At 35.0% G+C, this 15,511-nt stretch overlaps 1 protein-coding gene across 1 annotated transcript in view; it reads left to right on the top strand.

Annotated features, from left to right (window-relative positions):
• Positions 1–15,511, top strand: part of CEP128 (centrosomal protein 128) — a 102,307-nt gene that overhangs the window by 66,675 nt on the left and 20,121 nt on the right. The window contains exons 20-21 of the mRNA XM_041472104.1: positions 5,099–5,148; positions 7,854–7,877. Of these exons, the coding sequence (XP_041328038.1) occupies positions 5,099–5,148; positions 7,854–7,877 (74 nt within the window). The remainder of the gene's footprint in view (positions 1–5,098; positions 5,149–7,853; positions 7,878–15,511) is intronic.

The raw sequence follows: 15,511 nt of genomic DNA, 5'->3' as shown, positions 1-15,511 counted from the left end.
TGAACTAAAATCTTGAAAGACAGTGGAATGTGCTCAGTAGTAATATAACAGTTTGCTAATGAACTAGAAAAGCTCTATTCAGTATTAAAAATCACTTGAGAATTTTTGTTTTGTTCTTTCTTTTATTAAATTTTGCTTGGGATTACATTAACACATTCTGAAATATAAATAATGTATGGACCTTGTTCCATGCTAGCAAAAATTAATGTTCTGACCTATTTCTTTAAAATTCTTTCAAGATGATAATAATATGGTTATGTAGAAATTCCCTTAATAGCTTGCATGTGTGGCAAGTACTGTTGGAATTAAAATAGTGTGAAGCAGGTGCCAGTACTATTTTACATCTCAGTTGCTTTAGTGCCAGGGTGATTTGTGGTGTTGGGCCTGACAGTAGGAAGCTTCAGTCTCATTGAAACTTCCCTTAGTATTGAGTGTTTCAGGACTGTGACAGTTGTCACAGTAGTGTGAAGCCATTCACCACAACCTAACACAGGTACAGGGCAAAACTGCAGTTGTTCTGCCTCTACTGGCCATGAATGAATATATATAAATATTTATATATCTATATATATCTATATATATATATATCTTGTGAAACACTTTGGTCACACTGGTTCAGCTTACCATTTTGATTCAACCCAAAATAAGGCCTTCATGTCAGATTCATTGTGTGAAGGGAGGAACTTGTAAGTGGTATGTGACTAAACTTGGCTTTGTAGATGTGAGCAAGATAAGTAATTTCTAGCTGAGAGAAACTGATTTATTGAGCTGCTTGAAAATTCCTTCATACTTGATGGAAACCTGCTTGGCTGCCTCGTGCTTCTAGAGGAATGCTACAGTATCTGTTCAGTAATTTTTTGGAAAGCATATCCAAACGATGACTGAAAGTTGTAGGATGTATATTTGAAGTGAGAGTGATGGGAAATACTTGAGATAAAAAAACCTTACAATATTTGATGAAAAAAAATTTAAAGGTAATATGATCAGGGTGTCTAATTAAGTGATTTCTTAAGAGATTGATATTCACTTAGATAACTTAAAATCTTAATGTCTAGGGTTACAAACTTTGGGAAATCCAAAATAGTTTTACTAATATATAACTGAAAGCCCTGACTTGTGTTTTGGAGAAGAGCTTTTCTTAGCTTGATGATGCAAAAATTATGCTGACAATTTTTTCCAAACTGCCATTCTTTTCTATTAATAATCTGGATTTCTTGCTTTAATGCCACATAGTAACTGTATTTTTTGTATTATGTGAGTTGTTCTTTATTTTTCTGTGTGATCTGCAACTGTTAGGGAGCAGTGAGAGTATTCAGTCACATCTACCAGTAGCCTGAAGATATCTAGGATAGTTTACAGCATATTACCTATGAATTCAAAACTGAATTGTTGTGTGAATGTACTCTGAATCCCATTTTAGAATTTTTCACTGTATAGTAGATATTTATGGCTATAAGAATTGACTCTGTGTGCACTTTTGTATGGCTAGAACAAGATAAACATAAAAATGTGGTATTGGTCCAATTTGTAGATTTTTCTCAGGCATGTCAGTCTTCTCTGAGAATGTGAAGAGGAGTGTTGTCTATCATTATCTTCAGTTTCTAAAATGGGAGGTCATGCAGTGTTTGAAATCAAGAAATTGATGCTCCAGTTAATATGAGGTCAATGTCCTATTTCCCACCCTTGTTACACCCAGCGCAAAGATAAAAAAGTTGAACATTTTAGTTCATAAAAGGGTTTTAACATTCTAGTTAGTTATTGGCATATTAATGGATCAGCTGGGATGAATAAGATAGTACTGTTGAATTTTACTCATTTCAATCAATAAATATCTGCTCCTAAATTTATTTTCTGATACTTTTCTCCAGCAGTAAAAATTACAACTGGGGGGTTTGTGTGTGAAAAATCTTTTCAAATAACCCTTTTTTCCTCACTTGTCTGTGTGGTATGATGGAATATATAATCTTCATCTCCAGCTTAGTATTTGCAGTGTTTTCAAACATACTGTGGTGGTTCAGGGTCAGGAAAACTGCAAGAGATAATGATTCTGACAGAATGTTTTAAATCATAACCTATATTTTTCCTGTAAGTTTGATTAGTCACATCTAAGTCACTGTAGTGTAACTTCAAGGACACTCAGTTGGTATATACTGATGTGTAGCTTAGATATAATCTTTACACAATTTGTAATTTAAGCACTGTAAATAAATTGTTTTTGTATGGCTGCACAAAAGTATGATCCCTAATTTTGAAGACAATATCCTGAGCTTGCTGATGATTTTGAGTGGTTTTAAACATCTGAAATATATCTGATTTTTTAACAGTTTTAGCTTGTAGATCCTTTTTGGATTGCAAGCTTCATATTTAGCTAGAAATAAACAGGGAATATACTGATGAATATCTTTGTTTCTACATCTCATTTCTCTTGTTGTCTTTTTCCATGTATTATTCATCTTGACAAGAGCCATCAATGCCTAAAGGGGCCTTTTTCAGTAATGCTATTTGTTCCAGTAAATTTATAAATTGATGTGTTCTGTGCCCCATGAGAATAATGATGTATTCATTTGAAAAATCCCCAAATACTCTGTGGTTACATTAGGCCTTGAAAAAAGATGATAGCAGGATTGTTGTAGCAATCAATGCCACTGTGCAACTTCTTTCACAAACAAAATTTTAAATGGAAAAACTTAGAGGCTGTTCATAGGATGGATGAAAGGAGCTTCCACTAGGGCCAGTGGCCATCTATGCTCTGTTGCAGACGCAATGCATTCTCTGTCTTAACTTTATTGCAACATTATTTTCTGGCACATGACATAAAGCATAAAACAAGTTTGCACAAGAACTTAAACATGGGAGGTATTGTACAAATGATAAATCAACAGAGCTTTTCAGATCAAGTAAGCAAAGTTATTCTGTCATGGAGAGTGATGTCAGAGGAATGATATAATATGCTATATATGGCTTTTTGTATAGCTGGTTAATATATATTGCTTTAATTTTTATTTTTTTTTACTTCTGTTTTGGAGAAAACATGCCATTATTTTACATGGAATGCTAAAAGAAATCATCAGTTGAAATGCAAAACTTGATTTTTAAATATATGTTCATAAAGGATGGCTCTGTACAGGTGTATATTTTGTCAGTTAACATGACTTGAACACCTGCCTGCCCTTCCAGGGACAGAGTTTTGTGAAGTGTCCTGCAGGACAACTGATTTAGGCAGGGGTAGAATAAAGTAAATGGATTCTAGATAACCCTAATTTGAGATGCAAAGCTTTCAAATCTAGAGACTGTTAGCAGAAATCAGTTCAACTTATTTTACATTTGTAGAAGATGTTTGAAAGGAACCTTGTAATAGCAACCTTTTCACTTAGAACAATCGTGTCTATACAGTGGAATCTTAATTACTGCATTAGAATGAAAAGAAAGCAAAGTCGAGTATAATAATTGTGAGGTTTTGGTCAGATGGGACATGGGGATGAATTTTTTATTTCCCACCCTTTTCTCATAGACTTATTCCTTGCTCCTAAATTTTTTAAAGCTTGTGTTACAATACAAATTTTTATCAACTTACATATAATACTGGAATATACCCAAAGAAAACATATAGGGCTGCTACTTTTCAATCCAAAATTCTTGTACTAATGTTGATGGCAGTACATTTGGCTACAGTAATTTATGTGGCAGTTGGATCACTGGACTGAAAAAGCATACCAAAGAACAATCCAGAAAAACATAGATGCACCAAAACAAAGTGAAGAAATGGTAATTTTACTAATTTTAAGAAAGGATTTGGAAAAAGTGGCATAGAAGCTAAGAAGAAATAATAGCAAGTCGATTTCTCAGCTTGTGAAAGAATTAACTAAAATTTTTTACATGGCATCTACATCGCTTAAAGGACTGGTGCTTGGAAATAAGTCTCAATCCACATGCAATCAGAAATTAATAATAAACTATGAAAAAAGTGGTTTGGGGTGCTCACAGGGAGGTTTCATAACAAGAGAAGGAGAAAAGATCAGAAATATAAAGGAAAGATGACCAATGTCAGTAGAATATTTTATGTAGTTGCTGTTGTAAGTCATTGAAGCTTATCTTTATGACTGTGTATTACTTATGGAGGCAAGCACAGGTACTTTCAGTTAGCTGTTCTGTACTAGGATGCTGAGGGAATTGACAGTCAGAATTCAACCCTCTGATGTTGTCAAGGCAGTTTCATAATCTCATAACTCTCCTGATTGCTAGCAAACTGGGGCATATCAGAATTCAAAGTCAGTCTCTGGCTTAGATAAAGCAATGCTCTTCTCATGCAAAACTCATGAGTGAACTTCTGATAGCTGAAATAACCATAAGCCTGCAGCATGTTTTTTTGGTTTTCCTGCTCTTTATGAGGTTATAACTTTAAGGTCCTGGAATTCTAAATATGTTACAATTTATCAAAAACATTATTTTAATCATAAAACTATGTGAATGAAGGGAAAAGCAACTCATGACATAAGATGCAGAATTATAAGAGAATTCATTTCTAATGTGAAATGTTACATGTGTGCATATATGTGCCAATGTCTATAATTGTCACACATGACAATACAAGATATTAGGATTTTATCTTGTAAAGACTGCAAGAAACTTTTCTAATATTTTGTCACAGTGAATTATTTTCCTTAGGAAAATTGTTCCATTTTAGTGAGAGGAGGTAATTTTTGCCAGTCAAAATAGTCTGCAGTATTCTACAGTAAGTTTTCATATATAATTGCATTGTTTTGACAGTTTTAATTTTTAGATAGAATCTCTTTGATTTTTTTTCACTTAATTCTAAAAATGCACCAGAAGATTTATTTCAGTACAGAAAAGCTTATCTGTGAATCTTAAAGTTCTTTTTCTGCCAGTCAAACTGTCATTCTGTGTTCTTGAGGCTGTTTTTTAGTCACTTCAGCAGCCCATGCTTGGAAACAATCATATCACTGACACATTTCATCTATTATTTAATCAGCTGAAAAGGGGTGTTGTGAAATCTGTAAAATAAAAAACTTGATGACTGTTATGAGACAGGCTATGAGACAGGAAGTTGAATTTCCAAGTTCCATTTTTCATTTTGCAGAGCTACTAGAGAAGACACACAGAAGAGAAGAAGAAATGGGAGCTCTCCAGGTATATTTTCTGCTCAGTTAACTAGCTACATTTTTTGTTAAATTTCTTTAAACTACCACATTGTATTAGACCATTATGTTCTTCTGAACTGCCTTATAGCTTAAATTCGGATTTGGAAACATATGCAGACAAATACAGAGCCAATAGCTAGTAACACTCACTGCTGAGTTTTTTCACTGGTTGGGGTTAATTCTCTGGGTTGTGTTACTTTCTTTTGTAAAACAGAATAAAACTGAAAGTAAAGTATTCCAAGTAAGTATTTAAAGCCTCTGAAGCACTAAATGTTCATAGCCACCTTTCTGAGGAAGAATGGACCAGTCACTATTTGCTAGGACCCGATACAATATTATAAATCCTTATTGTATGTCATCTAGCAGTAAAGTTGTTTGTGCTAAACACTTTACATTCATGCTTAAAAACTCAGATTTACCCTAAGCTCAGCTTTGGAATAGTATTTAAGCATTGCAGTCAAAGAAAACATACTCCTTTCAATTTGAAATGGCTAAGAAAGGAAAAACAGGCTGGAATGTCTGAATTGTGAGCCTCAGGAGCCTGTGAGGGAGGGTAACGTGTGTATTCAGAATATAGAAAGAAAAAAAGTAATTTTTAACAACAAATTGCTGCGAACAATACTCAGTATGAACAAAAAAAAAGTTTACATGTAATATGAAGTGTATCAATGAGTCAGCATTCTGTAAGTGTACTGAAAGCAGGACATCTGTGAGGGAATTGATGAAGATAAGGCTCATAAGGAAAATGACATTATGTATTGACCTGAGTTTTGACCATAGGAGTTTGTTTGAAGATAAGCCTTCTCTTTTCATGTAATAAATAGAAGGCATTTTGAGGGCTAGAGGTATCAAAGAAGTTAGTGTACAAACTGTTTGATCCAGTAAGAAGAGACAAGTTGCAAGACCCAGAAGTTGCACAACACGCCAATCCAGCTGTTTCCTGTTCAAACAAAAATCTTGGCCTGGCTTTCTGGCAGCTCAAGTTCAACAAGGCTGAGAGCTTGTCTGCGTAAGCAGTTTACACAGGTGCATATCTGGTTACATCAATGTAAAAAGATCTCCTTTCATGTGAAGCAATTCTGCATCTGCTTTCATGTGAAGTTTCATGGTTGACAAATTGTTCTAATGATATTACTTCTGATTGAATGAGGAGTAATTTTAGACTGCAGGAAGTTGCATCATAGTAGTGTCTTGCATGGCTATATGTGCCTGCCTGTGTGTCATGTTCCTGATTAAATTGCTTTATTCCTTTCCCTAGCTGGCAGTTCTGGTTAAGTGTGTGAATTGTAGTGCTCTGGCTGCTATTATTTCATATTCAAATGCTTGATAGCAGTTTTTTCTCCCTTCAGGTATCCATGCTTTCACAGTCAAGTGGTGTATAAATTATCCATGGTAAATTTCCTAATACATTAGATGCTAGTCCAGAAAATTATCTGCTGAGATTGTAAGAGTTTATTATACTTTTAGAATTTGGCAACTATATCATGCACTTTATTTAACGCATGAGTCATTTTGAAAACACTCTTTATTCTATTATTGGAAACATCCTCACTCTAAGACCTTTTTTTCAAAGTAGTCCTCTTTAAATGGAAAAAATTATTTGAATTGATGTTCATTATCACCAGAAATTTATGAGAACATGTAAATACCATCTTTTTTATCATAATGAGTATGTACTTTGTTGCAGAATCTTTAAATAAATGTGAGTCGTTGCCACTGCAATTTTGTGGAGGAACAAACATCTCAGAATAAAAATTTCTGAGTTTTCAATATAGTACTTCTTGTCATAAGTTTGTTCTGATGCATGGAAATAATCTATATCTCAGATCTGCTTCTGAGGAAGAATAAAGATTTTAGCAGGTGATAAACTACCTTGCCTGAGAAAAAAATAGAGTAATATTTGAGTAAAGTGAGAGTTCCTGTAATGTCTTAATGGTCACGTACTCTAAATGTGGACTCACCTAAACACTTGAATATATGTTTTGTCAAATAACTTAAAATACTATACTTAGTCAGTATATCGTACCAGAGTACACTATCTTGATTTTACTAACTTCATGCTTTTCTCAAAAAATACTTCACAATGGAAAAGAACGTTGAAATCTATACAGGAAACTAGTTAATTCTGGGTTCTCTGTATTTTGTGCTGGATTAAAACTGACATAAGTTTGTTTTATTTGTTTGACTAATGTCATCCTGTTATTAATAAAATATTATTCAGAGCTATTTCTGGATGAAAGAATAATGATATAGAATTTACTTTTTCGTTTTCTAAGGAAATGCGTAAAAGAAAACTAAGCCTGGTGCTAAGATGATATGAATTCCAAATCATGCTAGATTTACAGTCAGAGAAGATCAAAAAAAGAAATCATTTTTTGGGATATGAAAGAGTGAAATCACCAATACTGAAAATCTAATGCACTAATTGAAAAAAATATATTGTGGAATAATTTTTGTCAAATCCTTTCTCACCTTGTTTCTGGGTGGTTTCTTATTTCTGGGGCAAATTTCTAAGTAGAATAGTATGATAAAGACATCCAGTGAAGTACAACAGTTCCTACTCAGTGAGTTTTTTACAAAAAACTGTATGTATGAGACCACCAAAACCCCAAAAGGAATCCTATTCATCATTCTTTGACTTACACTGTGTTTATATTCTTCGATTTCTAATGGCATCTTGTATTTTGCTTTTAGGAACGTATTATGGCCTTAGAAATGGTAAGTTTCTTAAATTAATTTCCAAACCAATCCCAATTACATTGCTGATAATTTGTCTGAATTATGAAAATATTTTTTATAGATTTTTTTAATAAGCTTGTAGTTCTGGATTTTTAACTGTCATTTTACTTTTAAGAGAAGATGTGAAAATTTTGCACTGCAGCTCTTTGTGTAGATTTTTACTACAGTACTCATGTACTCATTATGTGAAATACTGTGTATTTCAGTGTTGTCATTTTTCTATACAGTTCAGTCCTCATCCCATCCCTGGGAAGAGAAATGTTGTAGATTTTATCCATACAAAAGATGTTATTTTTCTAACACCTCTAATGGTTGGGGTCCATGTGATAGATGTAATTATTTCAGTGGCTACTCTCTCTGCTTATTTGTTTGGTCAGGGAGGTGCAGGACAGAATCAGTTCATCTGCCCATATCCACACTGCAACTAAGAGAGTAAAGGAATGTAATTTTAACCACTAATTAATATAATTTAATATGACATTAAGTTGGGAGAACAAAACTTTATGCCTGTACATGCCATGAATGCATTTTCCAGATGTCCCAAGGTAGTCAGTCCATCAGGTGGAATAGCTGGAAGGAGTTTCAGCTTGCCCTATAATTTTGGAACCATTCTTCTTTCCCTTCATGTAGGAATGTCAAATAAGATATCACAAATTGTATGTATCAGGCCCATAGTTTCTTTTCATGAGAAATCCAGAAAATTTCATCTAAAGAAATCACTACTGAGACAATATCAATGCTGCAAGTATAAACTTCTCAAATTTATTTGTGCAAATTATTACTTTATTACTTTATTCTTTCTGATAGTCTCTGCAACTGCAAAAACAGTTTCTGAGTTCAAAAATATATTTTAAATTTATTCAATCTGTTCTAAAAATCTTTCATTCAGTCATGAAAGGCCCTTTGGAAATCAGTGCTGTGCTACAGCACCTGCCTTGTGGAAGCAGGTAGCTAATGCTGGCATTCAGTGTCTTAACACTTCACATGGTGCTGTGTCAGGTATTGACAGGACATTAATTCTGTTCAGGACCTTCTCTTATTCATGGTTTGCTTACATGACAACCAGCCAGGCATGTATCCATTGACATCCATTTCTCACAAACCATGAGTTAAACTGCCTGCAAATTCCCTGGCCTTTCTGCTCCCAGAGCTATTTTGACACAGGCAGAGGACAGTTGCTTGCAAATCCACCAATGTAATGCAAATTCAGTCCATATTTTGTGACAAATGTTTCTTTGTATTTTTTCTGGAGCTTTTCTTCTTTTTATACTTCCAATGTCTCCAATTTTAGAAAGGAATATTTGTAAGTTGTTTGGATAGAAGAAAAGGATGACCTATTTATCCTGCTATCCCACTGTTCTCCCTTTCTCTACAATCTACTCACTTCTAACTCCTTCAGTTGCCAGTAAAATTGTTGTAGTGGCCATGAGATGAACTTGACAACTTAGATAATTAAAAAAAAAAACAGTTGGGAAATAAATGTATAATGAACCTTTCAGATTCCATTCAGACCGCTGGGTGAATTAACCTTCCAGACATAGCTTAACCTAACTCAGTGAATTTGTGGGTTGCAGCAAACAAGGAGGTCCCCTGCCTCTCTCTGAGCCCTGTCAGCTCCTTCTCCTCTCAGCAGTTGTGTTTGAGCTTGACGCTCCATCTCCTGTCTACAGTACCAGGCAGTTTCTTGCATCTTCTATTTCCTTAGCCAGCTCCTGTTTCTAGAGGAAAGTGCTGTTATCATGAACCTCCTTCAAGATATTACACATGATCTGATCACTCCCTTCAGGAGCCTGAGAACAAATAGTACCCATTTAGAAGAAGCTTTTGGATATTTTGGTTCTTTTTTTCAATCAGGTCAATTTTGCTCTATGATTCAATAGATAGGTATGCCACTTGTTGCTCCAGCACGTTGTGCAGGTCAGGAGCAGAAGCTGGCAGGTAAGGAAGAGCAAGGTTTGTTAGGCAGACTCTCTGGTGGATATAAAAGGAGCTGAAGAACCTAGATGTTTTCTGGAATAACCCTTCAACTCTTGAGAAGTGCCAGAGGAGCAACAAGCATAGGCAAAACTGAGGTTTTGAGTATCTAGAGATTGTGGGTTTTTGGCTTTTTTATTTGGTTTAACGCTGTTAATTAAAGTGAATTCAATTATTTCATAGCTATTAACAAGTAAATATCCTAGTGACTTTAGTAATCAATAATTTAGTCTGACATCTTGAGAGAATTAATATGATTTATCTTTCAATTAAATGAGTTCTTTTATTCCTAAGTATACTTTAGTTGTTATATACAAGATTTGGCTCTGTATTATTTATAGAGAAAGGTGTATGATTTTTTGGGAAAAAAATCTGCATTGTATTCTCAGATAAGGCCACAAAGGAAAGTGTATTTATTTCTCATAAAGATGTCAGGATGCATTTTTTAGGTGTACACTGCTACTATGCTGTGCTTGGGATTTTAGTGGATTTCTAGAGAATATATACCGTTCTTTGTGAGCATAAGCTGCAAGTTATGTTCCTCTGCTTTACTAGTACTAATCTGACGTACAAGACTGCAAAAATTAATTTTAAATCAACCACGTCCTGAAGTTATTCCAGTGAACATATGCATTCTATATCCTTTGATCAATAAAACAGCTTGTTGCTTTCAGTAGAGAACTCAGAATGAGGTTCCCACTTTCTTAGAATACTTGGATCAGACTTTTCTGGACACAATTCAGCTTTTTGTTACAATGTCCATAAATCTAGGTTAAGCCAGTAATGCTGTAAGTATTCAGCAAAATTTTAATTTAATATGAATTTTTGGTTCAGTATGAACATTTATGCATTTTGTTGTAATGCATTTTTATGTTAAAGAAAGTAAGGTTTTGAATACCAGTAAAACAAATTTCTGTCTGCATCCACTCAGCAATGTAAAAGTTATTAGATTATTCTCCTGTAGTAGCAGGCTCAAATTTACATCAGTTTTATGGTTTATCATCCAATTTAAAAGAAGAATTGGAAGAATAAGAATACCAAATGCATTTTGTAGAGAGATTATGTGACTGCCTGACACCATCCATTTTTATGTGCTTGTTCTCCCTCTCTGTCTCTCTCTCCGTGTGCATTCCATCAATAAGCAAATCTTGCTGTTATCTCTTGAGATTATTTCATGATTTTCATACTTTGCTTGTATGAATGTTGAGGAAATACTGAATGGAAGGCTTAATACTTTCTTTTCCTCTTGCTTTGATTCTGTAGTGTCTTGCCAAAACTACCATTACATCAAAGGCTTTCTGGTCCTCCCAGCACACAGCAATTCTTTGATCTTATAAAAGTGACCAGGAGCAGTTTGAGATCCTCTGTCCTGCCTGCCTCGCCCTTTCCTTTCCTTTCATCGGGGAGCCAGTGTGTCACTTCCCTTTGCTGGGCTTCCCAGAGCCTTTCCTGTGCTCATAACCACCAAGTAACTTCTGTGTCCTGAGGCTGCTGGCAGCTTGCTATTTCTTTCTTCCTAATGCTCAGCTTTCTCTTTCTTTCTTCCTTGATGTTATCTTCTCACCCTACGTATTTATTGCTGTAATACGCAGCTACTTGTCCATCCTCTGCCCCATCCTATTTGGTGTTTCACTTGTTCTTTCAGGTTTTTTTCTAATGCAATCACCTCTAGTTTTCTAGCCCTCTGAGTGAAAAGCATTTCCTGTGTTCAGACGGAGCCTCCTGTGTTTCAGTTTGTGCCCACTGCTTGTCATTGGGCAGCACTGAAAAGAGCCTGGCTCCCTCTTCTTTACACCTTTCCTTCAGATCCATGTGCCCATTGATGAGACCTCCCAGAGCCTTCTTTTCTCCACACTAAACAATCCCAGCTTTCTCAGCTTTTCCTCACAGGAGAGATGCTCCAGTCCCATAAAATTTTGTTGTCATTTGCTGGACTTGTCCTTGTATGTCTCTTGCGTACAGAAGAACCCTGAACTGGACCCAGCACTCCAAATGAGGGCTGACTAGAGGATAGGGATCACCTCACTTGACTTGCTGGCAATGGTCCTAGTGGAACCCCTACATACTCTTAAGTTCCTTTCAAAATTAGGACAATGTGTTCCACATGTTGCAAATGTTGAACATTTTTGCCAAAGTTTAATAAACCAAAATCCTTCAGGTTTTAATTAGAGAAAGTAAAAATCTCAGGAAAAATCCTTATTGCAAAAGACTTAAGTTATCTAAAATTATTTATTTCAGTTGAACTAGGAGTAGTAGTATGCAGTGTTCTCAATTATTATTTTTTTTAACGTAGTAGTTATATGCATGTAAATGTAATTTTAAAGAGAGATCCTATGAGTTCCTTCCACAGGATCCTTAGAGAATCATAGAATCACTGAGGCTGGAAAAGACCTCCAAAACCCTCACGTCTGACCTTTGACTGAACACCACCTTGTCAGCTAAACTATAGCACCAAGTGCCATGTCCAGTCATTTCTTGAACACTTCCAGGGATGGTGGCACCACCCGCTCCCTGGGCAGTCCATTCTAATGCCCTTTCAGTGAAGAAATTCTTCCTAATGTCCAATTTGAACAACAGCTTGAGCAGCTTGAGGCTGTTTCTTCTTGTCCTGTCACTTGCCTGGGGAAAGAGACCAACCCCCACCTCGCTACAGCCTCCTTTCGGTCAGTTGTAAAGGGTGATAAGGTCGCCCCTGAGTCTCCTTTTCTCCATGATAAACAACCCAGCTCCCTCAGCTGCTTCTTATATGAATTATGTTGGCCTTTCATCTGTGGAATATGTATCTGGGTTCTTCCACAGAATGTAACTTGATAGGACATAGATTTGTACTGTATTTTTCTTGATTTGGTTTGTATATCACAACAGAATTTAAATTTTGTTTGACAGCACACTATTGACTAGATGTTTCCAATGTGCTGCTACATTTTAGATTTAAATGCTTCCTATTTGATCTAGTTGTAACCATAGGAGCCCAGGCATCAGTTACACCTATTGATGCCACCACAGATTTTTTTTCTTTCATTATTGTGAAGCTTTTTATTAAAATAGGGAAATCCATAAGGAAAACTCCTAATTCTTTTCATACTCTGACACTGATTTGGTGTGAATCATTGTTTAAATCACTTCTCTTTCTATTTTAATTTTTCTCAGTGGATGGTATTTCTTCTTTCCCATGAAGACTGTGTTAATTGAATTTTCGCAATGCTTTCTGGAAGGCTTGATGAAATACTGTTAGCATATAAAACTTTAACATAAATTGCATGTAAAGATTTTTAGCCTGCAATGCTTCTTAATGTTAAAGATGAGCAATGTTAAAGGAAGTCTTTACACCTTTTGAGAATGTGTTCCCACTAACATTGCATTACTTCACACACTCTACTTCTTGTGTTACATTTCTTTTAGTTCCTAGGAATTATATCTGGATATGTCTCTGATCAAAATCTTAGTAAATGATAAAAAATGGATTCTCAAAAACTACCCCTATGGACCCCCAGAGTACTTGGAGCACTGACTGATGATTCACAGAAAGCTAGCTTGCCAAAAGATAACAGTTTCCTCCATGTTTCCAGCTGCTAGTATGCATCAAACAATTGCAAATTCATAAAATACTTTCCTAATATTTTCTCATGTAAACATTCCACTAGTTAGCACAGGGACGTCATGTGCTCATGAATGAGAGAAAAGTCCATGTCATTGCAAACAGGAAAGGAAGCATTCATGAAGTTCCTTTAACTAAAATGTGGTCCACCCCATGCAAAAACATCTGGAATCTAAATTGAATGTTCAAATAGTTTGACATTGGCAATGCTTTGTTAGCAAAGGTCATTTGTTGTCCATTAGTGTAGTTATGCTTAAAAAAATCTTACTTGTTAAAGCTCCCATGAAACAATGTAATACAGAAAAAAAAAAGCCAATTGAGCATTGAAATTGTAATTTGATAAAGTTACATGTGTTTCCTAGCTTTGTATAGGTAATTTGACTTCTTGATGTGCTGAAATCATTAAAACAGTGGTATAATTGGAGTCATGATATATGTGGAATATAAAGATATAAAATACTTTTTTTTTTTTTTTTGTTTTCTCTGAAAGTTCCTTCTCTACATATGATGTGCTATTCACAGAATGTCCCAGCTGTTGTGGAGTATGCATATAAAAGTCAGCAGAACACCTCAGGCCTCTCAAGCAGAATTACCTCCTTAAAAGAAAAGTATATGATTTATCAGTGGAGAGCTGGGGATTGAAGCTGATAGTGCTTAGTTTTACAAATCTTAACAGGGAAAGCAAAGGATACTTTTAAACATGCTGGGTGCATCCTATTCTTGCAATTTAGGTACTCAATACGCTAAGGTCATTTAAAAATAAGTCATTTTAGGTCACCTCTAATGCTGTATTTTTCATTTGAATTGTAACTGCCTGCTGACATGCATTGCAGCCGGTTAAAATGACATTGCATTTAATCTTTTTATGGTTATTCTTTGGGGATTAGCTAACTGGTACTTAAATCAACTCTCATTTAAAAAAAAATGTCTGTGCAATACAGATAGCCATTTGTTTTTACCTACCTCAGAAAAGAAAGGGGTACTGTACTTGAAAGTCAGTGAAGTTTGGTTTCTGGTTTATGTTTATGTGTTTCCAATATATTGACTATAAAGGCAAACCTCAGGAGTACTATATACAAACCTGCTTTGATTTATTTGCATTTAGCATTGCAGCTTTGAGACTAAAAATAAAATGTGTCTGATTTTGATTTAGATCTGTCCCTTGAGACAGTGTGAAACCGTCTATTACCAAGAACACATCAGTATAGGAGGATTAACTGTTCACATGCAGTTTAAACATCAAAGCGTTTGTATGAAGTAATGGAAAATAAGCAATTTGTTTTGTCATTCTCTGTTAAAACATAGAACACCCCTTTTAAAAGTAAATAGTCTTTATTATAAAAACAGAAAGATTAGAAGCATTCAGTCTATCGAAGAGCACTGCTGTTAAGTAAAATGCCATTAATACTGCCTCAGACAGTACAATGGATGTTTTGTCCTCTTATCAGTACCATCAGTGCACTGGGTCAGTACCTGCTGTTGCTTGTTATACATAAGCAGACAGATGTGATTGCTGTCTTTAGGTTTATTTTTATGCATTATGGCATACAGCTTTCTGATTTCTGGGAAAAAATTAAACAGTACTTAATTGGCCTCTATATCAGGTGCTTCTAACATCCTTTTCTACATTTTATCTGTGTGGCTAGATCATCTTTTTAATAGAATAGAGTGTAGTCATTAATGATACAAGTATCGTATTTGAACCATCTTGAGGATGTTGCTGTGATTTTCATTAATTACGACTACTTCTATGGACCAGCTAAAAGCTCTTTCATCATCTTTCCCTCACATTGTTCAATGTATTTCTTCATTTTCATCTTCCTTACTGAACCTCCCCTAACAACAAAATTTGCTTTTTTTTTTTTTTCTGTTTTTATTTGCACATCCCTACCATTCTTTTCATTTGTTTTATGGAAAAGATACACATTTCTGTCCCTGAAAATGTTAGTGTGTGAGTTATCCTATTCAAGTCCCTCAGACTGCTCAGAAGACTGTGAGAATTTTACAATATAAAAAGAACCATTCTGGTCAAGACCAAAGG

Source organism: Pyrgilauda ruficollis, unplaced genomic scaffold, assembly GCF_017590135.1.
Source record: "Pyrgilauda ruficollis isolate IOZ18807 unplaced genomic scaffold, ASM1759013v1 scaffold28, whole genome shotgun sequence".
Classification (NCBI taxonomy): domain Eukaryota; kingdom Metazoa; phylum Chordata; class Aves; order Passeriformes; family Passeridae; genus Pyrgilauda; species Pyrgilauda ruficollis.
The sequence above is the reverse complement of the archived record's forward strand: the minus strand, read 5'-3'. Positions and strand labels throughout refer to the sequence as shown.